At 38.3% G+C, this 26,707-nt stretch overlaps 1 protein-coding gene across 1 annotated transcript in view; it reads right to left on the bottom strand.

Annotated features, from left to right (window-relative positions):
• Positions 1 to 26,707, bottom strand: part of med13a (mediator complex subunit 13a) — a 105,122-nt gene that overhangs the window by 52,070 nt on the left and 26,345 nt on the right. The window contains exon 3 of the mRNA XM_079804804.1: positions 12,145 to 12,313. Within this exon, the coding sequence (XP_079660930.1) occupies positions 12,145 to 12,313 (169 nt within the window). The remainder of the gene's footprint in view (positions 1 to 12,144; positions 12,314 to 26,707) is intronic.

Below are 26,707 nucleotides of genomic sequence, written 5' to 3'. Positions count from 1 at the left end.
AAATGTAAAATAACACTGCATAGTTTTCACTGTATAAATTCATAGATTAATGCTTATAAAAGCTAAAGTTATTAATTCAAGAGATGTGAATATTTTCTATTTGCCTTTTGTTTGATTCGAATTAATGGCTCAATCGTCAGCAGGTTTATTAGACGCTGCCCCTTTAAGACCGATCAATGTAGAACTAATAATATCATATTCTCCTATTTCTCCAAACTATTTACGTCCATTTAAGATATAAACTGTTAAAATAACTACTCTCCAATCCGGTCATTTTGACACAGGCTATTTGTTGTTTATTTGATGGTTTAGTCGCGCACACGAAGCCTAAAATATTAAGTGCAAGTCGGTCCATTTCGCAGCACACACGCCGCCTTGAAGTTGGAAACAGCGTCTCTTGCGCGGATTATTGTGCATTTAATAGCTCTTTATTATCAAACACATCCCGCAGTTTAGCAACAGTAGAGACTGCAGTTTACAACAATCACTGAATCTGACGTTTAGTTTAGGCTTAAGGAGAAATGACAGCGCAAGGCTGTGAAGGGAAGGATGAGCTCGACGAACACGGCTATATGAATAGTTTTACCTCATTGCATCTTTTTATAATTCTTGGAAGCCAAAATCGAAAATAAAATTAGATTAATATCACAGCACATCCCTAAAGTTTAAGCAGACTAAACTTTTGTTTAGTTCTTGGCCATCGTCACTCATTAAGCTGACTGTGGTGTTGTGTGCGCTGTAGCTCCACGTGAGAGAGCTCGCTTTCTCTCTTCTGGATTGCGAATGGCAAAAATGCATCACGGACAAATGGTTTAATATTATCTCATATAGAAACGGCTGGCAAAGATAGAATTTGCCAGACATAACGTCTATCAATTATAATTAGTAAGTGTATTTTCTGAATTTCTCCAGTACCGACAGCAGGCAAATTTACTGGTCGCACATGTGCGACTGGATGTAAAATTCAGTCGCACACTCAAATTTTAGTCGCAAAATGCGACCATTTAGTCGCACTCTGGAGCCCTGCATAGTGTAAGTAATAGGGATGCCACAATTCTCAATATAATATTGAACCGTTCGGTACGGCATTCACGGTTCAATACTCGCTTGTGAATTGTGTTTTTTTTTTCCGGTTTTGCATTTAATTAATAATTTTTCTACAAATTCTATAATTTGCCTCCATCCCAATATATTGAACAAGGCGGCATACATTCACATCACACGTTAGTGGTGGAGTTATACTCACGGAACACTATAGTAATTCACAATCAGGAAAGTTCATTATTTGCATGCGTTTTACAGCCTTGCCGGTTAAACATTTAATTTGCATGCTTATGCACAGTTTTAACATGCGCTTTTTCGAGCGTGCGCACTAAACGCCTGTCAAACACGTGATTACTGGACTAAGAAGTCGTCTTACTGCGCTAATACTGTCAAATATGCACAAGGTTAACATAAACACAGTCAGTTATGTCTAAAGTGAAAGTAAAATCGGCGTGTGTCTATATATTGACAGCAGCACAGCCTAGTGAACACGCTGTCCTTAAAGGGACAGTTTACCTCTAAAATTATGTCATTATTTACTAATATCGCTCCAAACCTGTATTCATTTCTTGATGACAATTTTCATTTTTGAGTTAACCATCCCTTTAATGTTAATACAACAACAAAAGACAAAGAAAAAATCACTCACTGCTCTTGACTGAAAAAATAATACAGTAGCTTTAATAAGAATCAATGTATATATTATAGTGAAGTCTATGTAGTGCTTTATTTTTACATTTATTCATTAAATTTCAAACTTAAATGCTGCTGTACAGCTCTGAGCTGCCAGTGTAAATCTTTATATATATTTATTTTATAGTATACAATACACTAGGAATGTGTACAAGGGTTTTTTTAAGGAAACGGCGAAAGTCTATCAACTAACGTTAGCTCTGCTTCACCTTTTTCTTCGCTCTGATTGGTTGTGGCGGTCATGGCGCTATCCAATTGCGTGCAGAGGGACTTTGAAAGACAGCTGTGTTTATCCCGCCCCTCGGATTGAGCCCTGTCAATGGTGAGTTTCCAGACCCAACATCTTGATGTGGGTCTGGCTTGTCAGGCTAAAGAAAGAGTATTGCAATAAAAAAATTGTCTTTATTCTCCTTAACCTCTTGCTGTTCCTGTCGCTTAAGAATAGAATAGCAAAAAACTGATGTGACGTGACATCAGAACCGAACCGAAAACCGTGGTTAAAAACCGAGGTATGTATTGAACCGTGGACTAACTGTATTGTTGCATCCCTAGTAAGTAACTATAAAAGTTAACTCTATTCTTCTTCCATTTCACCAGCCACTTAATTTCATGTATTTCGGGAGAAACTGATGAATTCACGTTATGTAAATATGACTGGCGGGACTCTCTGAACTCCGGTGCAAACTAACGTGGCACCCTTCTTATGTTATAGATCAAGGTCATTTATAAAGGTTTTTCAATGACCGAACACTGACTCACTCACACATATTTGAGAATCAGAATACAAGATAGATGATGACATGTTAAGCACGTTTGTGAATATTTTGAATAAAAAAGGAAAAACTAAATAAAAGAGATACATCGGTCATACAGCGCTATTTTGGCTGATGTGACAAGCATGACATGACATTTCCACCGTGGAAACAATATCACGATGCCAGCTCAACATCGCAATGTCTGTCAGCGATCGGCGATAGACGATGCCATCCCTAGTTCACACTGATTTTGCCCACGATTTGGCCGTCTGAGACAAATTTTGTGAACCCTAAAAGATCCTAGGACAAAATCTTTAGTCTTTGATCGCTAGTTTGACATGTTCACCGAGAGCAGTGTAACGACCAGTGAAATCAAATCTAACCTCTGCCGAAATTCTGGCAATGTCAGAAGATTTGAGGTGCAGTCCTACAGTGTGGCTTCTCCTTTGTCAATCATCAAATCAAACACCAATAGGAGCGCAGAACCCGATGATGCAATTAGTGAGACAACAAACCACCACTTGCTAAATATTTCTATCCTGCATGTAAATGCATGTCACGGTTTGATGATGTAAAACCCCACACAAGTCTTTTTGCGCGTGTCCGTTTTTTAATGCTTCTTGACTGCCGAACATTCTGACATTAATGACAAATGAGATCCTACAGCGTGACATGGCTTACAGCGGGGATCATGTTCGTACAGTCTGACAAGCAACAATCGCAAAGGACTATTATAAATCGTACAGTGTGCACCCGGGTTTAGTTCCACAAGACTTATTCTGGATTTATAAGAAAGTGTTTATGGATGTGTCTCTGGTCCAGCCGTTGTCACATACAGTGTTACTGAGAGCAGCTTTATAACTGTGGTCATTAACCCGAAAAAAGTCTGTCCAAAAAGTGCCACAGTACAGGCAGCATGCCATCAATATGGACACCTGCCAAACATCTGCATTTAGAGTGAGAAACATAGAAGAGGGTCAGCCACTAACCCACAGAGAGACACTGTTTTGCAACTACGTCAAGCCTAAACTGAGCAAACATGCCACACTGACCCCAAGCACTCCAACAGCTCTTGGTCTTGCTAGGGGAGGATGTTTTACAGCAGGCTGCCCCCTGTAGAGATATTAGCACAACTGCGATCTGACATTATTTTAGCCGCACACAGGTCTTAAACGTTCACTACAACAATGCACACAAAAGGAGGCTCTCTGAACAAGCTCAATACTGCTACACCATCAGATTTAATCACATGGTCTGCCCACAGTGTGCTCAATAACATCATGCTCCTGAAGTTCTCTATTCAGCGGCAGACAGAGCGATCAGTGTGTGCATCACTGGCCAACCCCAAAACAAAAACATGACCTGTAACCACTGTTCCTGCCAGAGTTCACACCAGTCCAAAATCAACACTTAACAAATTAAAATAAAAAATTGTCTTTGGAAATGAGAAAATAAACAGAGCGATGCCTATTGGGACTTCTGCATCTTCAGACAACTTATCCCTTAGTGGGCAATTTATCATTAGGTTTAACTAAGATTAATACCATTTCACCTTCTCATTTTTGAGACTTTATATTTATACTTTATATGATTCTGCAAGTGCTGTGCTAAAGAAAAAACTAATAAATAAAAATACTTAAAGTTCAAAAGTTTAGGGTCTGTACAATTGTAAAAACAGTGTAATTTGAACCACCCCTACTAGCCAATTATGATGACTGCGGATTTACATCTAAAAAAGCAAGAAAGGAAGAAAAGAAAGAGAAAAGAAGTCCCAAACAGGTAAACCAACGTGGTTTAGAGGGGGCAAATTAGCAGCTAGAACAGCTTGTGGTGAGAAAAACAGCATGAGAAAGAAAGAGGTAACATCCCACAGCTGTTGGGCTGTTACTGACTTCCTGAAAGCAGTGGCTCTGGTCAGGGCGTAGCAAACTCCTACTACAAAACACACTTCACATCTCAATTCAACGACTTTACACATGCAGCACACCCAGGCACAGGCAAACAGGTAGTGTCTGTGGTCCTGTGGCCAAGTCATCTGCAAAGTGTGTCTAAGCATCCAACATATTCACATTTAACTGTCTTGTCATGCAGAATGTTCAAAGAGCTACTGGATCAATCCTGCATCAGTCATGTGAGTGTTGATGTTAACTAATACTGAAATTATTACGTTTTTTCTTAAAAAATATTAAAATAATGCTAAAATAAATTAGAAATATTAGGTGAAATAGTTGCCTATTAGATAAAATGCTGCTTTGGCAACTAACGGAATAGTAATTTTAGCACTCTAATTAAAACTAAAAATTAAATAAAAATAAAAGTAGAAGTATTCAAAAAACTTAAGTTACTAAAACAAATGAAAATAAGCTGAAAATATAAACAATCACTATAAGGTAAAATAATACCAAATACTACTAGAGTGTTCATGCAAAACAACAGATGATGTGGAGACAGTCAGGACAAACATCCCAAATTTAGACATCATTTACTCATATCATTTTTATTTTTGGATGAACTATCCCTCTAACATCATGTCACACGTGTCTAAACCACATGACAAACTGTCGGTCTTCCATCACCTGACCAATAGCAGTAGCAAGATCAGGTGATCAACTGAAGGAACATGCCGTTACACAGCCCCTCTCCAAACCAAACCCCTGGAAGATGTCAGCCACTGTACTGAAGTGCATTACTAACAGCTATGCGTTTACCACAAATAGAGAACTGAGACGCTCTGAAATACCTTCAGATTAAAGCAGTCGACCACAGAGCAATGGCAGTTAACACACAAACATACACGCTCTACTGCATCTATCAAAAGATCCTCCAAACAAAGCCTTTACACACACACATAGAGAGACAGAGAGAGAGAGAGAGAGAGAGAGAGAGAGAGAGAGAGAGAGAGAGAGAGAGAGGAGGACAACCTCTCACTCATTCATAAAGCGTGGCCTTTAAACGAAGCGCTCAGAGTCAATAACAGAACTTAAAAAGCCTCTAGATTAGATGACAAGAGCTCATATTCTGCACGCTTTAACTATCGTCATAACAGCTGAACAAAGCCGGCTAGACATTTCTCAAACAAAACGTTAGTCAACAGTCACTTATGTTAATTAAATGTTTATTGATGTTATGTAACAGGCTTTTACTAAATACAAAGCCAATGTTCTAAGTAAAAGAGGACCTGATTGGCTCCAAGCCGCAGAGACTCTCAATCTTGACAAAGATTATCACAACAACCACACAGGGATGGGTTTTGAATTACGCTTTGATGCAAAATGTGTTATAAAATGAATAAACAGAAAACAATTAATAGCGGTGCTCCCTAGAGACTATATCTGGATTTTTTGTTAAGTGAATCCAGTAATTTCTAAGAAACATCTATGATTTTAAAACAACATGTACAAGCGCTCATTTTATTTGTACACTTTTGCATGCAAACAGATGTAGATCTACTATATAATGCTCTTTGGGCCAACAAACCCCTCTAAAGTGCGCCATTACACCCTGACTTCCTCAATATACCGCCCATAAATTTCACCCTCAAAATTAAACTTTATTGGAAAAAGGGACTTTTTTTAATCAGCATGCTTTTCGAGAATAGGGGGAGGTGCCAGACCGGGGACCCTGGAACATCTCCACGGATTGTAAATCTATTCACTGCAGACACTCCACACACACTCCTTAGAGCAAAGATAGGAGTTTTTGATGAAGTCAATCTATGGGGTCAAGGCCAGAGTGTAGTGAGCATCTGAGGAGAGGGAGACGAGATGGATGAGAATCCCCGGAATAAAAACGGAGAAAGAGTTGAAATTTCCCCATTGATATCTATGACCAGTGTGTAGTGCCAGTAAGTGTGTGTGCGCAGAACAGGACTGGGAAGTGAAAGAGTAGGAGTTCTGGAATGTCAGGAATCTCACATCAGTCTCATGGAACTGAGCTCGGAAAGCAGCCGGGAGCTGCAGCCTGGGCAGGGCTCTAAATTTACAGCAATCTTCTGGATCCACCCTGAACGGTCCAGATTTACTACAGTGTGTTTATCTAAAGCTGTCCAGGAGTGAAGGGTAAAAAAATGGTTATCAGATGATATAATGATGTAATCTGGACATGCCTTTGAACTTGAATATGATACAAGGACAAAATGTGTGCGCACACATGGGTTCTACAGTTCCTCTCTCATCCAAATTAAAATAACATAAAAAAGGCCCAGACAGAATCTGCAGAGTATTTTTTTCTCTGAACATAATTCTGCTGATTTCCCCCCAAATATCTTTAAAGTCAGCATGAAATGGAAATTTTCGAAATGCATCCCTAATGATCTTTTTTCATTTTATAATTATAAATATCATAACTGGACCTTCCAGTGAATCGACATATTTCTCTCTGGTGATGTATGCCGGACTTCTCATGTCAGATAATCATTTAGTCCAATCAACTGCAAGCTCGCGTTCAGATTTGTCTCCAAGTCCTGACTTGCATCATTTTATTTTCTGATAATCTGTTTGACTGGGACGACAATACAGAAGAAAATCTGTCGCTACTTCGGTTTCATCTCAACATTTTAATATACAAAAGCATATGTATTAAGGGACTGGATTTGTGCAACTTTGCAAATGACAGATGCCTCAATTCTGCAGAAAGATTCTGTGTGGGTCTGGTCATGGCCGAGACAAAGAAACAAGGGACCTGGTGTGGAGAAATTCATCCTTTTAGCAGTATAGCTACAGCAAGTTCATTCATAATAGATAAACACACCAGATCACATGCCGCTTCGCTCTCTGTGGAATCCCGTTGCTGCATCTGCTGGTGTGTTAATGCGTCTGTGACAGTTGTGTGCAAACCCATATAAAACATCCTAGCATGTAGTTTGTCATAGATGTGTATCTCAAGGGAGACCGTGCATGCATTTCTGCATGCAAATGATTGTGTGCCTATGCAAGCGCATGATTTTATTACGCGAGACTTCTGTGGGTGTGTACAGATGTTCAGAAATGTGTGCGGTTTCATGCAAGTAGGTATCGTGATGGATATATTCAGCACTGCAGCCGCAGTCAGTCTCCTTGCTATTGCTAAGCAAACAGAAAAATCACAGATGCATCTTTAATACCCTTTACAGTATGACTGCGACATTACGCCACAATTATTGTTGAGTAACGTGCAGTGACGTGCAGGGAATGCATCATGTTCTGCTCTGGCTCACACATCACCCAGCTCCCCTGCGAGCACTGCCCATAAAAGAACACACTGGATCTGTGGATTAGCCATGGTAACAGATCTGCTGCTCACACCCACCATCAGAGAGAGAAAGAGAGTGCGCACGATCACAGCTCTGACCTGTATGAAGGATGATGTAAGCAGCTAAAACACATCGGGTTTGGTTACAGAGCAGCGCTGTGTGACAACACAGCCAGCCAATAGGAGAACCACCTAGTGACTGAGCACTGTTAGAAAAAGACACACACAAACTATACACAGCGTGTTAACCATTTCAAAATAAATGAACAAAAAAAAAACTAATAAAACAAAACTAGTGCTCTGGCATTCCTCGGAGCCTAGCTTCCGAGCTTCCCTCCGCACAGATCCTCTAATTATAGAGAAACCACAAGACACTTTTGCTCATACACAAGACAAAACAGAACAGAACAGGAAGGGTTTGGGTCTATTCACATGCTGGAATTCTTTTTTAAAAAAAACCTGCGGGGAAAGAGAGAGGGAGAGGAAGCTAGCGGCGCTGCAGAGGCTGTCTGTGTTTTCTGTGCGGAAGGATCTAGAGGGCGGGCGTCAGGATAAGCAAAGGTGGGGACAACACAGGCCTGAAGTCTAACAGGTTTACTGAGTTAATCCCTCAAAAGAGAACACAAGTGTATATGTGTGTGTGCTGTGAGTACGGATCCACTCCTTAAACACACCATACCTAATCTAAACAGTGCACAGAGGTTACAAATTTTTTTTAAATGCAAAATATTATTTAAGTGCAGTAAAAACAGTAATATTGTGAAATATTATTACAACTTAAAATAACTTTTCTATTATATGTTTTAAAAATGCAATTAACTCCTTTGATGGCAAAGTTGCCATTACTCCAGTCTTCAGTACAACATGTATTCTTATTTCTGTGCCATAGTTATTATATTGATTAATAATAGATAGTTAGCTAATCTGTGTGCTTTGTATATGTGCATTTCTGAAATGCATAACATGTACAAATCAATTTAAATTGTAATGTAGATGCATTTTCTGTGAAGCTGCTTTGAAACGATATGTATCGTGAAAAGCGTTATACAAATACATTTGAATTGAATTGAATTATATTGTGAAATATTATTTCAACTTAAAATAACTTTTCTAATATACATTTTAAAAATGCAATTCATTCCTTTGATGGCAAAGTTGGGATGGATGTGATACTGCTTATCCGTCCGGTACTTCAACAGTATTCTTATCGGTTCTTTGTGTTGATGCACTTTTGAGAGATGTTTGGACAGATTGCTCGTCTTTCTGCACTTACAAGCAAACGTCTTGTTAAGCAATGAGCATTGTCTGCATCGACTCTAGTGAAGTGTAACCACACTTTTGTAAGTTTAGTTCTCTCCGCCATTGTCACTAATTAAGCAGGGCCTTTCGTGTTGTGTGCACTGTAGCGTGCGAGAGGCACAGACTCCGACGCGAGAGAGAGAGTTCTCATCTGAATTTGTGAATAGCGAAAATGCATCACAGACAAATGTCTTGCTATTATAGCAATTTAGAAATGGTTGGTGAGAGAAATTTTGCAAGACAATGTTTATGTAGCAATAAACAGAGAATGCATTTTCTGAAATTCGCCAAAACTGATTAGGTTTGAGCTTATTAACACTACTATGGTCTTTCGTAATTTAATCTCAAGGCTCATTTAGTACTGGGTTTCTTCACCCATACCTAGTCTTAATGTTACATGATCCTTCAGAAATCATTTGAATATTCTGATTTTCTGCTCAAATAACAAGTTCTTCTTATTATTAATGTTGAAAGCAGTTGTGCTGGTTAATATTTTGTGGTAACGGTGATACACAGGGATTCTTAGATGAATATAAAGTTCAAAAGGAATTTATTTGAAAGAGAAATCATTTGTAACATTATAAATGTTTTTACGGTTACATCGATCAATTTAAGTCATTGTACAAAACATTTTTGTTTCTTTCATAGAAACAAAAACTTTTATAGTCATTATGCCAATCATTTCAGAGCTGAAGACAATCATTAAATTGGATGAAACATGAAAAACAACTTTCTGCACATATGAATCATGCATGGAGGGCGGCCTGTGAGGAATCAAATGTATTTTGAAAGTTGTGGCCAATCTGTGTTTTTTCCATTTATGAATGGAGGCCTGTGAGGGATCAGATTTGTTTTGAGATTTTATGGCATGCAAGAACCCACAGCCATATTTGTGACAGGTGATATCCCCTAAGAGACACATGTGTGTTCTGCTACGGTGCCTCTTCAGGGACAAAATTAAACACCTGCTTGGCGGAAAAATACACATGCTTAAGACTTGAACACACAACCACTAACTAAGGGTTTTAGAGCACTAAGAGAGACACAAGCAAACTTTGGGAATCAGAGTAGCAGGCAGAAGTTCTAATCACCATCCAGCCCATAACTACACAGTGTTCCCCGCTCCTCTGCCTCGGAGTCTGTTATTTAAAAGGCTCAATGAGTACAGATTGAGAATCAAATCCCTTCAGTTCATATTATCTTGTCGCAGTGATGCTGAAAACTCATACAAGACGAACACTTACACATATTAAGATATTTTACCACACGTTTTGGCTCTTGATGAGGAAGTGAAGAATCAGATTTTGCAAATATGAGACATTAGTTATGAAGTAAAGCTCACCACAGACCAGTGGTTGGACTCCATAGAAACTCTCGACACATCATGCACTGCTTTGACATTAAGGTCCACCTTGGAATGTACACAACCATTCAAAAGTTTGGAGTCTGTATGATTAATAAGTAATTAATACTTTTATTAAGCAAGCATAAATTAAATTGATCAAAAGTTAAGTTTTATGAACAGTAAATTAATCAAACAATCAGAAAGAAATATTTTTCCACACAAAAATATTACGCAGCACAACTATTTTAAATATGGATGATAATAATAATAATAATAATAAATGTTTCTCAGCATGTTAGAATGATATCTGAAGGATCGTGTGACACTGAAGACTGGAGTAATGATGCTGGAAACCTTTTTATTTTATTTGTTATTTTATTCACAATGTCACTGTTTTTACTGTATTTCTGAACAAATAAATGCAGCCTGGGTGAGCATTAAAGACTTCTCAAAAACATTTTTAAAAATCTTTTGAACGATAATCAAATCTGTTACAAGCTCCACATTCAAATTCCACCATACCTTTGCTTCAAACATATAATGGATGAATTTTATACATTTTATCAGTTTATGATAAGAGAAAGGGACAAAGAGTTTAAAGTATATAGTAAATATGCAAGTATTTAATTAATAATTAATGAGTATGTAGGCTGTGTTTAACATGTCGAGCTATGGTGGTCATTTGGGTTCAAATGCTAGCAGCAATAAAAAAGTAAATAATACAATTAGAAAAACTGAATCTATAAGACTGCTGATTCTCCAACATGCCATCTAAAGTTATCTACTATAAAAAGGGAAAGAGGGAAGGAAAGTGTCTGTATGAGTGAAAGAAGGTGAGCTGAAGGAGGAAATGTGGTTGTTCCTTTTTTCTGTCACTTTGCAGTGATTTGCAGACAGACAGAGCTATAAAACACAGACACACAGTTAGAGCCTTAACAGATCTCAAAGGAATGTGTGTTTAAACATTTTTAACCAACAGACTCTGATCTTTCGAAATTCAAGGGCTCTAGGATTCAAATATTAATTTCAGTAGTAAACAATGCCTCAAATACATATCTTGCTTTGAGCTTGAAGACTATCAACCTTTCCTGTGATTTGCTGTATGGAAAAAAAAAACTATTTTGAACCTACTTGAAAGCTGTCTGGCTGTGCTAATAAGGTGTATAAATGACCTTGAGCACGATAAGAGAAGAGCGCAAATAAATGACGCTGTGAGGAGAGAACTGTGGCAGAGGGCAGAGAAAAGCCAAGCTGCTCTTTTTTTTTTCCACCTCTACACACGTCGTCTCAGTTTCTTATCAAAGAGCACAGATGCTGACAAGGAGAAATCCAGCGCTGGAGACAGAGCCTGCAAGAAACCCGTCAAGAAGCTAATGTACACAAACACACAAGAGTGTACTGCACCCCGAGGACGGCATAGTGCAAGTAGCCTTGCAATTACAGATCTCTGGAAACACATCCAGGTCTGTATTCGAATCCTCACTGAGACGGTGTGTGAACATGCATTGATAGCAATGATATTCCCGTTTTTGTGTCAGACTGTGAATTAAATACTGGGTCTAGATCCCCTAATATTACTCTATCTAGAAATCTGAGATTCATAAACAAGAATTTTTCTAATGTAAGGACTACAATTGGTGATGCAAACTGCAAACATGGCCCCCGCACAAAAGAGTGATTTATTAATATCTCCTCAAATCTCCACCACACCTATGATCAAAACATGATCATACATGAATAAAAGCAAGAACATCTCAATAGAAATAGTATTCTTCTTACCTCTTGTTTATGGGCTTCTCATCCTTTTCGTAGGGTTTAACGAACCATTTTCCGATGCGTACGAAACTGCGGTTCATTAGACAGCGCTCCAGCAGGTTGTGAATGGCCTTGAAGAGAAGAGTTCGACATTCGTAGGACAGACCGCTCTCCCACACGCCGTCATCCTCGCCTGTGGAGAGGACAAACACACAGAGACCCGGTCACCAGCCTGCTGCTGTCTATAAACATCTGATGTGACGTTCTGCAATTTGCAGAAGCGAGTGACAGAACACAGAAGAAAAAAAAGAAAGCAGATCTACAACGTTGTATTCACTAATCTTCACTAATACAATAGCTGAAATTTCTTAACTGACCAAAAAGAAAAAAAGACAAGATCACTCTACAATGCCAGAACAAACTGAGGCTGTATATTTGCACCATACTAAATTAATTCTGGAAGTTTCAAGTCAAGAAAAAGAATGAACATTTTTATTACATAAAATGTTTGCTTTCCCGCAGTTTGTACCCTTTCTGAACACACCAGCTGGACTGGGCCATTTCAAGTCTAAAGCATCTAAAAGTTAGGTATGTACATGTTTGACAATTTCGAACAATGTTGCATCTGATCACTCAAATTTAAAACAATCCAGAGCTCCTGCTAAATCAATTAAAAGCTTGGGCCATTAATTGAATTTAAAAGAGACCTATAGTCCTGCAGAAAAAAAAGCTCTAGTTAATTTTAAAGCAACAAAAGATTTTACTCGTTGTTATTTTTTTATTTGATTCGAGTTTTAATTAATCTGATGCACTGATTATAGCAAACGCCATCTTGCCTAGCACAGACTAGACTTGCAGGTACGGTGTCCAACGGGGCTGTAAATCTGAGCGCTGGTTTGTTTCTGGATCACGTTCGGCTGTGGCCTCCATGCTTCAGTAATCTCATTAGGAGTCACTGCTTAAACCTGGCAGCTCTTAAGCTCCTTTCAAACATGTCTCTGTGCAGCACAGCTCCCATGAGCACCCAGGGGCTGCACGCATTACACCACCCACCCACACTTGCCTGCCCGCAGGTCTGCAGATGGATTCACAACAAATCCACTTGATAAAACAGTAACAAACAGCACAGATAGGATTCCCCAACACCGCAGACGTCTGAGACAACATAATTGCCACAGTGTTATAAATCAGACACACATTTAGTTTAGGTGACAACACAAATGCACTTGATTATTTGCAGGTAAAAAAGAAGCTAAGGATATCTTCCTAACCAGTCAACAACAGGGTGTTCTTATGTGCAACATATGCTTTGCATAGATGTTTAAATAAAAGATATTGTAGTTTGTGGCTGCTTTGATCAAGCCATCAGCTATCAGTAAGAGTACTGTACACTCTGGTCCGCATAAACTATTTTACCACATTCCCACACAATCAGTTTAGAAGATTCATTGTCAACCAAATCATAAGGTCGTTCAATCAGAGTGTGTCTGCATGAAGTGAAAAAAGCGCAGACTGAACGCAGCTGAAGAACTGGAATCAGGCCAGAAGGCAAATCTATAATTCGTTGATGTCTCCTGAAAAGGCAGCAAGTAGCACAATTCACTTTTAAAGGATGTCATTGATTTGACTAACAGCTTGGCAACAATGAAACACCTTGTCTTTTGTCAAAGCAGAGAGAGAGGCAGAGAATGAGAGAAAATGAGGTGGTTTTGGCTGTCTCATGCATCTTTTAATAGCCCAAGTACAGGGCCAGCTACTTTTCACCTGTACAAAGATACACGCTCTTGACAGAATCATTCAAGTTCAGAAACTGTAACCTCAGTCCATGAAAATCTCCCATTCATGTAACATAAAAAAAAAAGTCACACAAAAAAGGCATTGATCTTTTTACAACCATTTACAACTTTACAACTATAAGTATGCCTCTAGCATACCAATAGAATACAGTAGTAGTATTTAAATCATTAATCATTTTTCTGTTTAATGATGCTAATGGTGTGGAAAATAACATATTTAAGCTTTTTCTGACCAAAACCTTGATTCAAACGGGGGATGGGCAATATGACCTAAATCTTATGTAATGATGTGACTAATTTTATTTTACAATAACGAGATCTACATATATGGCTTAAAATATGGCTTTTAATGATGACATTTCATAATACACATAACCAATTCTAAACCACATTCAAATAATAATCTTTTGGCTTTTGTGACAGTGCAACACTGCAACACATGAGTGTAACTGCAAGATACAATCTAAAATCTCTACCGGTTTATCACCCATCCCTAATTCAAGCTATGCAAAAACACTATATACCGTGCCTTTATTATAAAAACACAAAAACACTATACGGTGCTTAATATTATGAAATCACAGCAATAAGTAATATGTCCCGTGTTTCTCAGATTGTGAGCCTGCCATCCGTTAGGATTGCATTAAGATGATGAAAAACCAATGAAGGCATCACTGTCACTTCCACTTTCGATAACGGCAAATCATCCGTCTCACTTTTTTATATAAACAGCTGCCGTAAAATATGCTATTGTGTGTCAACGGCATTTCATTCCTCCTTTAAACCAAACCATCATGTTCACCATTTCGCTACTAAGGGGAGGAGACACCTGGTTTCTATCAAGCGTTCCCTATGACCTTGTATCTCATGGTCTAACCACTGCCCACAGAGAGCGAGACACAAAGAGAGGAAGATAGCTGACTTACAAAAACACGTGCTCAAAAGACATTATATGCATATGTACTGCACTAAAACACCCTTGGAAAAAAACCCACATTAAGCCTGGAGTGCAAAATAATATTAAGGAGTAATTCATAATAAATAAAAGCATAAATGATGCCGCTTCTCTACATGCATGGAATTTGAGTTATGACAGGAGTGTTGTTGAACTGACACTGGCTGTGTTTGTTTTGCACTGATTTTTAGACAATGAGATTTTGAATTTTAGTTATTAAAAAAAATAAATCAAACTTTGGGATTCGGAACAATATAGGAGTAACACACAAACCACTCGGTCCAGCGACGTTAACCATGGGTGGATTTAAGTGAATATAAGAGTTAAAATTAAAAACCAATAATAATCATTTAAAAAAAATCTTATTGATAAATTATTATTTATTAATAACAGTTATATTTATCATTCTACCTATCCAATATTTCTGTACAAAAACATTTTTATTATTATCATCATCATTATGAATGACTGCAAAGTTTGAATGAATCACAATATTATATAAAAATTAGGGCTGTCAAAATGAACACATTAATGCATGCAATTATAGGCTATTGTAGCCTACTATACTTACAATAAATTATAATACATGTACAGCACATTCATATATATTATTATTATAATTATATATATTTTTAAATTAATTATTTAGTTTTTAATGTATCGATGCAAAATCATTTACATCAGCATCGCAAAAACGATTATATCCACAGCTCTATTTGCGCATATTCCAAATAAACTTTAAATTATTGCAAATATATGAATTCCATGAGTAGAAACAATAAGGGAATTTCTGAGCTTAACCTGAGCACAACCAGGAGGCCAGAACATGCTGGTCTTTTGAGCAGTTGGCTGTATTATTCAGTACACCAGCAGTGAGCCCCATATTATCATCCCTCAGACACATGGGCTCATAATAGCAGGACAGTGAGCCCTGCCCCTTAGTGTAGAGCTGCTCCCTACAGCCACAGGTTCCTATGCAGGAGTCATTAGATCAGCTGTAGGGTCATTAAACAGAGAGATTAATGTCTGCTCAACCATTGGCCCCAGGGGATTGCGCCAGACCAGGGAAGAGCCAGAGCTGTGCGCTACAAGAGCCTCTTCTCTTTCTTCCTGCTTATTTTCTCTGTTGTCTCTTTCCCTCCGTCTCCATCTTTCTTTAATTCTCTGTGCCTCATCTTCATCCTCTGCTGTAATCTGTCTTGCCTCTCTTCCTATATGCACCTCCATCCTTTTCTTTTCTCCTTGTGCCCTTGGCTTTCCTTTCTTTCTCTCTCGCTTGTTCTTTTTCTCTGATTTTGAGTGCAGAGCCATACAAGAACTGGAGAGCTTCAATTACTAATTAATGACTATTTCCAAAGATGACAGGAGAGCACAGCAAGAAAGTGAGAATTGCTAAGGAAAGAGAGCATAAAGATGGAGGAAGGAGAAGGCAGGGCTCCCCCTTGTCTCTGGTTTGGGGAATTAAGGCGAGACACTACAGGTGAATAGGGATTTTTTTTAATTACAAGACATCACTGAAACTTCTCCAGTTTATTATTGGCATAAACATAAGGGGAAAAAAGTATTACAAGTTTTGTGTAAATTAATGTTTTAATATGCAAATGAGGCCTTATATACTTAAATATACGCTCATTTGCATACATTTCCAGAAACAAAATCTGGAAATTGGAAAGGACCATGTTTAAAATTCTTGGTTCTATTTGTTGACATATTAGATGAGAGGGCTTTTACAGAGGGGATTCTGGATATCTTATTTTGTGGTTTAGTAAATACTGACAATAGCCTATACATTTTCGCCATGTGTTTTGGAGTAAAAGGACCTATAACTCAGGATAGGAATGAAAAATCAACAAATCCCTCTGTAAAAGCCTTCAGAATATAGTTCAGTATAAGACTGTAAAAGTTGGTGCTTGTAGGTGCTACTGAAGTGGATATATCTGACTCTGAGCGTGAGAAAAAACTCATTCTGAGAAAACGGCCTTTAAAGTTTTATATTGCATAATTGCATACATTTCTATGAAACCCCTAACCTATAAAAAAAAAAGATAAATTCAGTTCATTAATATCAGTAGTGTTTAAAACACATGGAAATTGATAAATGACTAAATTATTAATATCAATAGCCTTGAGCTGAAGAGAACTACCCGCATAACTGTCACAACAACTGCAGATGAACTGTCCCTGTTTGTTGTATATGTCCATCTTTAACTATTTTAATCTAATTCTGACGGGGTTTCATAGTCTAATCTGTTGCTACTTTCTTTTTACTACCTCTTGCTACTTGGTCTTTTCTGTGAACGTTTATGAGCGGATTTCGGCGTTGTCTGGATTTTCTCCCAGGCGGCAGGCGGAGAATACACAAATCTCGTGATATTCGAGATTTGTGTAATACATAAAAGTTTTTTTGTAACGAAATCAGAAATTCACATTGACCAATCAGATGTGGTTTTCGGCTGCAAACTTTCGCGGTTGGTTAGTTCTACAAAGGAAATGCCAATATTTGGATTAGACAGCGCTGTGTGTGAGACTGAGAGCTTCATAATGATACCAAGCTGACATGTTTCTGTGAATGGAGACGGCACGGGAGCTCACGTTAGAATGCTAACTTTTGATGATTTCGGGTAGAAATCTAAAGGCACACGTTGACAAATTATAATGAAATAACCACCTTAATGTGTAATGTTGAATTTTTTTTTTTTTTTTGACATGAAAGCTTACATGTTAAGGGAGCAAACTTGCCCAAAATCTCAAAATTGACCACTGCATGAAAATGTTTTCACCTGCCGTGTCTCGCCTTAAAGTACTAAAGTCAATGCATCATCAGGAAAGGGTGAACAAGTCTGACGACATTATAGTTTCAGTAGCACAGAAAACACAAGCAGCAAACAGCACTGAAACTGCATTACAGAGACAGATTACTGAGGAAAATTATCATCAATAACGATTACAGCCAATACCATAGAAACTACATCTATATGAAGTCAGTTCCTAAATTATGATGTTTAATAAATTATGAAACGCTTCTAATTTGTCACTACATTCATAAGTTGAAGGTTTGTACGTTTTTGTAAAAAAAATAATACTTTTAAAACAGCAAGAATGCATTAAATTGATCAAACGTGACTGTAAAGGCACTGTTACAAAACATTTCAAATAAACGCTGTTCTTTTAAACTTTCTCTTCATCAATGAATTCTGAAAAAAAATGATCACAGTTTCCATAAAAACATTTCAACATTTCCAACATTAGAGTTGTCAAAAGTACCGGTACTTCGATACCAAGTAGGTACTGAAATGTAAAAAAATGTGATGATGGCAGGATTTCTGCAGGTTTATTCAGTACCCGCTGATAGGTGGCTGCTTACAAAAGCTCCTACGTGTAAGCACTCTGTGAAGAGGATCAAAGGTTTCTATTTACAAAATGTTTTAGAAGCGTTGATCATTGTAGCCAAATCACAGACATTTCTGTTGAGCGGGTGAAAACAATAGCCACTCAGAAGTGTTTAAGTTAGTCAGAATCTGCTCAAAACACAGGAGTTCTCATCCACCGCACGTTTTAGAGTTCTGCACACTTGCATTATAACCAACAAATTGTAAACACAATGTAAGGACGAGATTCATTGTGCAGTTGACAGTTTTTTTGTATTATAGCTGGAGTTTTTACAGGAGAGTAGAGCTTAGTGAACAGGCGCTGAATGTAGCCTAAAGACCAAAGTATACTTAATTTTTTACGCATAGGCAAGGGTCAGGGTACAGTGGATTTTTGTAACCGTGTGTACCTTGTACACGCATGTTCCACATGCACATTTAGTTTTTTGCAGTATTAACGTAGTGTCCGTGACGTCACCCATCTTCATTCTGAAGAGCAGTTTTGAAGCATAAAGGCCTGTACACACCGGGACGAATATCGCGCGCGCTTATCGCCAGCGTTTTTCGTGACGTTTTTCGGCGCGTCGAGTGTTCACACCCAAGCGATTTTCACTGGCGATGCGCCGAGTGAACGTGCACATTCAGTAGATATCGCTCCCGGTACACAAGGTGGTGCTGGGGCACTTTACGCCTCTGACACTCGCTTGTCACACAGAAGAAGAAGAGAGACAGTATTTACGTGCTTGCCAAAACTATAGATATATTATGTCTATGGCCAAAACCAATCACACACTTTTTACTACCTGGCAAGCAGCATTAGCAGCTCATCTTCTTCTTTGTCTACTTACTACTTCTTCGTCGCATCAATGTGTGCTCGGCAAGAGCGTTTTGTGCTTTAGCGCCACCAAGTCGTGTTTTAATATCACTTCAGCAGCTCCAGGCACGTGAACAAAAGCACCGATCTCATTGGTCGGACAGTTTTTAACGCGCCGCGTCAAAATAAAACAAACTCAAGGCGTTTTTTTTTTTAAAAATGACGCTTTCACGCCTGCCGTTTTGTGTGTTGGTGTGCACACTCACATTGGCGCCCTTTGTTTAGTCCCGAGGCGCACACGTCTCACAGAGCGCAGATATTGAGTTCTCTTTCAAGTCTTGCTCTTGAACGGACAAACTCACACAAAAAGTATGTCAACATGTCCATCTTGATGAGTATTCTACCAGACATAGTCTGTATATGCCTTAAGCAAACTCTATACAGTCGAGAAAGATGACGCATATCAGAGCATTAGGTCTTAAAGGTGCAGTAGCCGTTACTGCTGTCTGTTTAATGTCAAACAACAAAAGACACGGACATCACTCACTGCTCTTGATTGAATAGATTTTGTAAGTTTAATAGGATTAATCTTTAATTTATACAGTCAAATATGCAATGTTATTTTACATTTGATCAAGTTCTGTACCTGAAAACTAATCTTAGACGTACCTGAAAAAACGGAAAAGCATAGTTTATTTTATTAGTATCTTTGCTCAATAGTATTTATTTGTGCTGCTGATTGTATTTAAATTATTTTTTCTTATTATTTTCTTTATTTTTATTTGACAGTAGTCCTTTTTTCCCTGAACATAGCAAATACTGAACCGTACCGAAACGGTGAACCTAAAACCGTGATACAAACCGAACCGTGAGCAATCTGTACCATTACACCCCTAGTGTAACGTATGCGAGGGGGTGCCACAAAATGGAGAAAATTTTCAAAGGGTGCCATGACTGAAAAAAGGTTGTGAAACACAATTTGTACAAGGCTGTAAACATGTCTTATTCTGCTGTAAAGTTGGGCATTTTAACATGGGGCTCAATGAGATTCTGCTCCCTTCTGGAGCCAGTTGATGAATTGCAGTTTAAGCCACTTCCGTATTAGCTTCAAGAGAAACTGTGGGAGGTTGCCGCTTGGTTGTAACTCGCGGCGAGAGATGGCTCAAAACTGCGAATGCGCCTGTGTACATGTATGCGTCAAAAGAAGTATACAGTTTGCAAGGCTGTGCGCTTGACAGTGCACGTACGTGACTCATTTTTCACTTTAACTTAAACAGTTTCACTTCCCCGAAACTTTGTTCCGTGTGAGTGCTCTAATATGACCAGTCATTTATGCCGTCATCACCCGGTGTTGTTAGCGCACAAGTGTAGGTGAGACCTGAACAGCATCCATTGCTATCCCTGTTTAAACTAAGCCCATTTAAGACTTGCCAATTTAAACATTCAAGCGCAAGACAATGCGAAAGAACTTCTCTTTCAAGTCTTGAACGCTTGAACAGACAAATTCACACACAAATTGTCAACATGCCTGTCTTGGTGAGTATCCTAGCAAACATAGTAGGTTAAGTGAACATAAACGGTTCTGACACGGTTAATGTTAATCAAACAACAAAAGACAAGGAAATCACTCACTGCTCTTGACTGAATAGCGTTTGTAACTTTAATAATAATTAATCTTTATTTTATTTATACAGTGAAGATAACACGCAATGTTGTTTTACAGTTGATTACTTTATTCAATATCTGCACCTGAAAACTAATGTTAGATTCCTGAAATACCTGAAGAGCACTGAAACCGTGATAAAAAACAAATCCCTACTGAAAATGTCTCATAAACACTGTCCAAAATCACCAAAAACAAGTTTAAACCAGGTTCTTTTAATCTAAATCGTTTAAATCGTTGATCCATTTCACATTTTTGCAGGTCTTGACCATTAAGCAAAACACAAGACTTTCAAGTACAATGTAAACTGATGTTTTACAAGCATTACCAGTGAAGGAATAAAATAGATTGTTATCGACAACTGCTATTGCACATTTCAACGGAAACAAACAAAGCCCTGGCACTACAGAAATTACACACACTCTTACACACACAAAACCCTTAACATGTGCACAGTGAATGGCACAACAAAATTAACAGGGTGGTGGGGGGGTACAAATCAGACCTCACAAACGGTGAGAGGAACAAAGGCGAGCTTTGCGTGTTATGCCGAGCAGCAAACCACCAGCAGTGTAAATCAACCCAAATCTTTCTCCTTCAATAAAGCAAATGAAATAACACCAATTTCAGGTGACCTAGAAATGTCTTTTTAACACTAAACAGAATGTGCCTGTACAATACCCATGCTGTTTTCTGGTAGGCATCTGGCACAATGTGTGATTGTCTGATCACATTGCTTAACTGTTATGGTATCCGAAGTCTGTTTAAAACTTGGGAAGCATTGCGGAAACAGAGGAGGGTCAGGGAAATTGAGAAGGACAACAACGCACCTTCTGAGGCAAAGGACCTTGTATTATTTCCTTTTGTATCTGACATCATTTCCTGTTGGGAGGCAAAGCTCTCCAGCAATGGGTCAAAGGTCGAAGCTAGCCGAGGATATCCAAATGACATTGCTGGGATGATCTCACTCACAACCACCCCTAAGATCTTCAGACATGCAGTGATGTCAAAGAAAGGCAAAAGCAGACATCATCTCCTCCAGCACACTTAGTTCTCTTTCTGTAGATGGGATCCAACATGTTTTCAAAGAACCTTTTCTCTGAGCAGCTCAGCTCTGTGGCCCGAGGGTTCACACTACACACAGCTTGCCAGTAGAAGATTTCTGCTCTTAAATGCATGGCTCATGTGTCTGACAAACGGTTTCAGTCAAGCTGCTAACACACACCCAGTGTGTCTAAGAGTCATGGCCTATGTGACATCCAGACAAATACTTAATAAGTGTGTTTATCAAAACTTGTGTCATTATGTTGGAGAGAGTCTGGAATTGCTGCGTCTGATGGCTCTTGGTGTACTTGGCTTACTGCCCCAACTATCACGTGCACATATTAAAGACGCAGAGTGTAATTTATGTACTACAAGGAACAATTAGTTTTATAGTGGCCCCATACATACATGGCTATATATATTATATAGCCACTCAGCATTTTCACTGGCCAAAATATTGTTGCTGGGAAATTTGTTGTTGGCTATATGTAACTGAGCACTGTATACATCAACTCTACATGAAATTTATAACATGACATGTCTACAAATAGGTCTATTTAGCTCTGATACGGTTGTGTTCAGACCTCCTAAAGAAAACAGTTGCTTGTCTGATAAAAATATATACCTGAAGTATATGCTGTAACTACAACAGTTCACCCTGAACTGAGACATGCTGAGAGAACTGATGAGAAGTGAACACAGGTCCATCCGTCTCTGGCAGACTCGTGCCTGCTCGTGCCTCGTTAAACCACGCCCCCTCCGCTCATTTCAAATGCAAAGATGTCAGCCAATCACAACAGTGGGCGTTTTTACTGAAGTCTCACAGCAGACACGCCTCTTGAAGCAGGGCATTCAGCCACAGGGCAAACAGCAGTATAGAAAAAATGCCTTTTATTTCTAAATTATGACATTTTATGATGTAAAAATCATACTAACAATATAAGTACACCTCAGGAAACACTATAAAATAATAGAAAAATGCCATGCTATGGGACCTTTAACCAAAGTCCCTAAAGTCTCTGGTTTAACGGCTGTTTCACCTCACAAGCATCAGAGGACCGCGAGGATGTGTTCTCGCTGTTCCCCTCATCTATGAATGAGAGCGTTCACATCGGAAGCGGAAAAAACTCACGTTTAGTTTTTCGATCGATTAATCTACAGGTGTGAATCTGAAATGATTTTTTTTCATTCAGGAGATTAAAGTAGCTGGTTGATTGTTCATTTAGAGTATGATGAACAAACAACTGATGTCACAACTATAAAAAATGTGCATGTTAATGCATGCAATTAATTTTTTCAGTTTAACACGTTACAAATATTTAACGCAATTAACACAGCATCAGTTTTTTTTCTGTCATCCTTTGGCTGCATTACAGTATATGATCAGGCTGTCATTCATTCAAGTGCTAATAAATCATTCAAGCGTGATAAGATGCAAAAATCAGAAGTTAAATCTGTACTGGCCTTGTTGAGTTCTCTTTCGTGCTTGAATGGACAAAAACACCAAAATAAGCTAAAAAGTCTGTTTGTCGAGTATCCAAAGAGCTGTGAGGACATCGTATGCGTGTCAGATCCAGATCCACATCATGTGCTTCAGATATTAAAGTGACAGCAGCCTAATAAACCCTCTGCTGTGATGTCTGTCATTAATGTTAATTAAAGACAAAGAGAAAATCAATTACTGCTCTTGACTGAAGTTTTGTAGCTTTAATATTTAAGGATTAATATTTAATTCATAATTTATAAAGTAAAGACTGAAGTGTTTGATAAATGTATAAAATGTCTGTATATTTCCTACCTGTTAGATCAAATATTTAATATATACTGTACGTTGTTTCTACATTAATTTGGAGATTAAATGTGAAATGATTACAATATAATATATAAAACTATATTGAAAACTTTAATGTTAGGTGTGATCAATCACAGAAAAAGATTGTGATTAGTTAATATATATATATATATATTTATAAAATAACATGATAAATAGATATTAAAATAAATTATAATAAATAACTAAACTCAAATCCTATTTTGTTGGGAAACCCATTAAAAAACCCAATTCTGTTCAGAGAAGCAGCAAACTTAAGAAACTCAGAAAACGCACTTTACCTTCAACAAATTGTTGCATACTTACATATTGTCTTACGTTATAAACCAATATTCGGAAGGCAATACTCCATTAGCAAAGAGTGTGCTCCCCTTTTTCCTCACATCACAAATTTAAGCGTCATTAAAAAAAAAAAAAATGTTGGTATGAGCCTTAATTTCATAGCCTGAAAGCCCATCACCCTTCAGCATAATGGGTATCACCAGCAGCTGTCTTTGAGCTATGCGGTAAACAGGTAGCCCTCGCGAAAAAACCCAGAGGAGGGAGAGAGAGAACAGGGGAGAGAGCTGGAAGAAAAGAGAGAGAAGCTGCCAGCACAACTCGCACCACAGGGAGACTGGCAGACGGGGGAGGGAGCGAGAGAGTGTAGCAGACGAGTGTCAGAGGAGGAAAAATGAGGAAGAAATGAGCCCTACAGCAATTACCCTTACAGACAGACTACAGCTCCTTAATTTCTATGCAAAAAAGATCAGAGAGAGGAAAGAAAAAAGAGGAGGCAGGGAGGCAAAGAGGGAGAGAGAGGAAAAGCAGAGGGGAGGGAAAGAAAGAGACAGAAAGGAGGAGGGAAAAAAGACCTTATTCATGTCTCGTTCTGTGGATGCCCCTGGATAGAACCGACATCAGCAAGCGCCACCGACGGGAACAGAGAGCAGGAGGGGGAAGGGGAGGCAATCGGACATTTACATAAAAATAGAGGGCCGTGGTCTACCAAGGAGATGCTCATTTACTCCAATGGCAGTTCGGTTATTCCAGATCATTCCATCACATAGCAAGCGGAGCACTGGGATTGGTTCTCTCCCACGTTCCATTCAGAGCCGGGAAAAGTTGCCTCTCAAACATCAGCCAAATGGCCTCCTGTCTCATTACATCTCCGAAACAGCACTCCATGTTTTCCTCCACTCGCTCCGTGATTAAATACAAGGCTTCAGAAGATCCGTCAAGTTCTTCCTTCACTTGCTCTTCCCTTGGGAAGGGAGCGATTAGTTAGCAGACAGGAATGACACTTGCTGCAAAATTTTCAGACTTTAACAAGCTGCAGATCTGATGAGGGGGGTAAACTAGGAACAAACATGGAGGGATAAAAATGTGAAGACACCAACCCAAGACAAAGACTCTTAGTTTATGGTTCTTATTAACTTGCAATCACAAGTAGGCCGTGCTGAATACAGGTGTAAATGTGGTTCGAAACGTTTCGTGATCAGATAATTGAAACCAAATTCAAAGGAAGTCAAAATTAGGGCTGCTCGATTATGGCAAAAATCATAAATCACGATTATTTTGGTTCATTTCAAAATCACAACTACTACTTCAGAAAAAACTAATACTAGGTTAACTAACATAGTAGTAAAAGGTCTTCAAAAACAGTTACAGAAGACAAGTACACAGTCAGTAATAGCCTATAAAACAAATAAAAACGAGACAAATGTTAGGGAGGGACGATTAGGGAAGAGATCCAGTCAGAACTGATGTCCTGTGTAACAGATGCGCACATTTGAGTTGAACGTGCTGATCTAACCGCTGGAAAAAACAGCACGGTTACGCTTCTACAGGCTCACGCATCCCCAATCCAGCGCTCCAGAGCGGCTCACAATCAATGAATAGCGCACATTTATGCCAGTCAATTGTTTATGAACTAATGCTGATGAATAATGACAATGTTTACTTTACGATGTTTATATAGTAATATGTTTTAGACGGTTGTAACAACGCATATTTTATCTCCTGAACTTGAATGAGCTCCTGCAACTGCAATAGTAAGGCACATACATTTCAAAATAAGAGTCAATGTGTATTTCGAGCTTGTTTGTAATTAAAAGTCACGCATATATTCATTATTGGTTACACAATAAACAGTATTTAATTTAAATCCCATTTAATTCATAGTCAGGAGGAAAGACCAGTATTTGACACATATTCAATAAAGTATCAGGGTATCAAAGTATCATACAAAGTTATAAAAACTATATAGATGTTTTTAAAAAACAAACATAAAAGTGAATTGAGTTCTGTTTCGTGTATTTTTAATGTCAAAAACAAAATGATGTCAAAATGTCAGTTCAAGTGACAGTCAGTTATGTATTGCTTAAATGCTTAATGTATTACAATTTAACTAAACTCATTAGATTTTAGGAGACTAAATCTACTGTAGATTTAGTCGACTAAAATCTTATGATATTTAGTCGACTAAAACTAGACTAAAACTAAAAACAATTCAGGTGACTAAAATATGACAAACTAACTGGCATTTTAGTCAAAAGACTATGACTAAAACTAAATCAAAATTTGCTGTCAAAATTAACATAGCTTTTCACTGTATTATTTCACCTTACTAAAGCTACAAAAGTTATTCATTCAAGATCAGTGAGTGATTTTACCTTTGTCTTTTGTTGTTTGATTAACATTAATGACTGCAACAGATTGATTAGGCTGCTGTCACTTTAAGAGCTACAAGAATGCAATATACTGTTACACACAATTTTTCGTTTTCAACGGTTTACAGTCACTTAAGACATAACCGACTGCGTTTACGAGGATACTCGCCAAAACAGCTTTCGTCATTTTTGTGTGTAGGCTGTTTGACCGTTTAGGCATGAATCTGAATCATAAATCCCGATGTACTTTGCTTATGAGTAGGGTTGGGTACCGAAATCCGGTTCCAATATGGCACCGGTACTTATATAACCGGTATGTACCGGACCGAATCAGAACGCAGTTTTCGGTTCCTCATTTCGGTGCCAAAATTCAAACGTGCTTTCGCGCTTTGGCTGAGCCAGAGACAGACGCTCAGCGCTCGTCACATCACAACTCATGACAACTACTCAGTGTTTTCAACGACA

This window comes from Gobio gobio (assembly GCF_949357685.1).
Source record: "Gobio gobio genome assembly, chromosome: 22".
Taxonomy (NCBI): Eukaryota; Metazoa; Chordata; class Actinopteri; order Cypriniformes; family Gobionidae; genus Gobio; species Gobio gobio.
The sequence above is the reverse complement of the archived record's forward strand: the minus strand, read 5'-3'. Positions and strand labels throughout refer to the sequence as shown.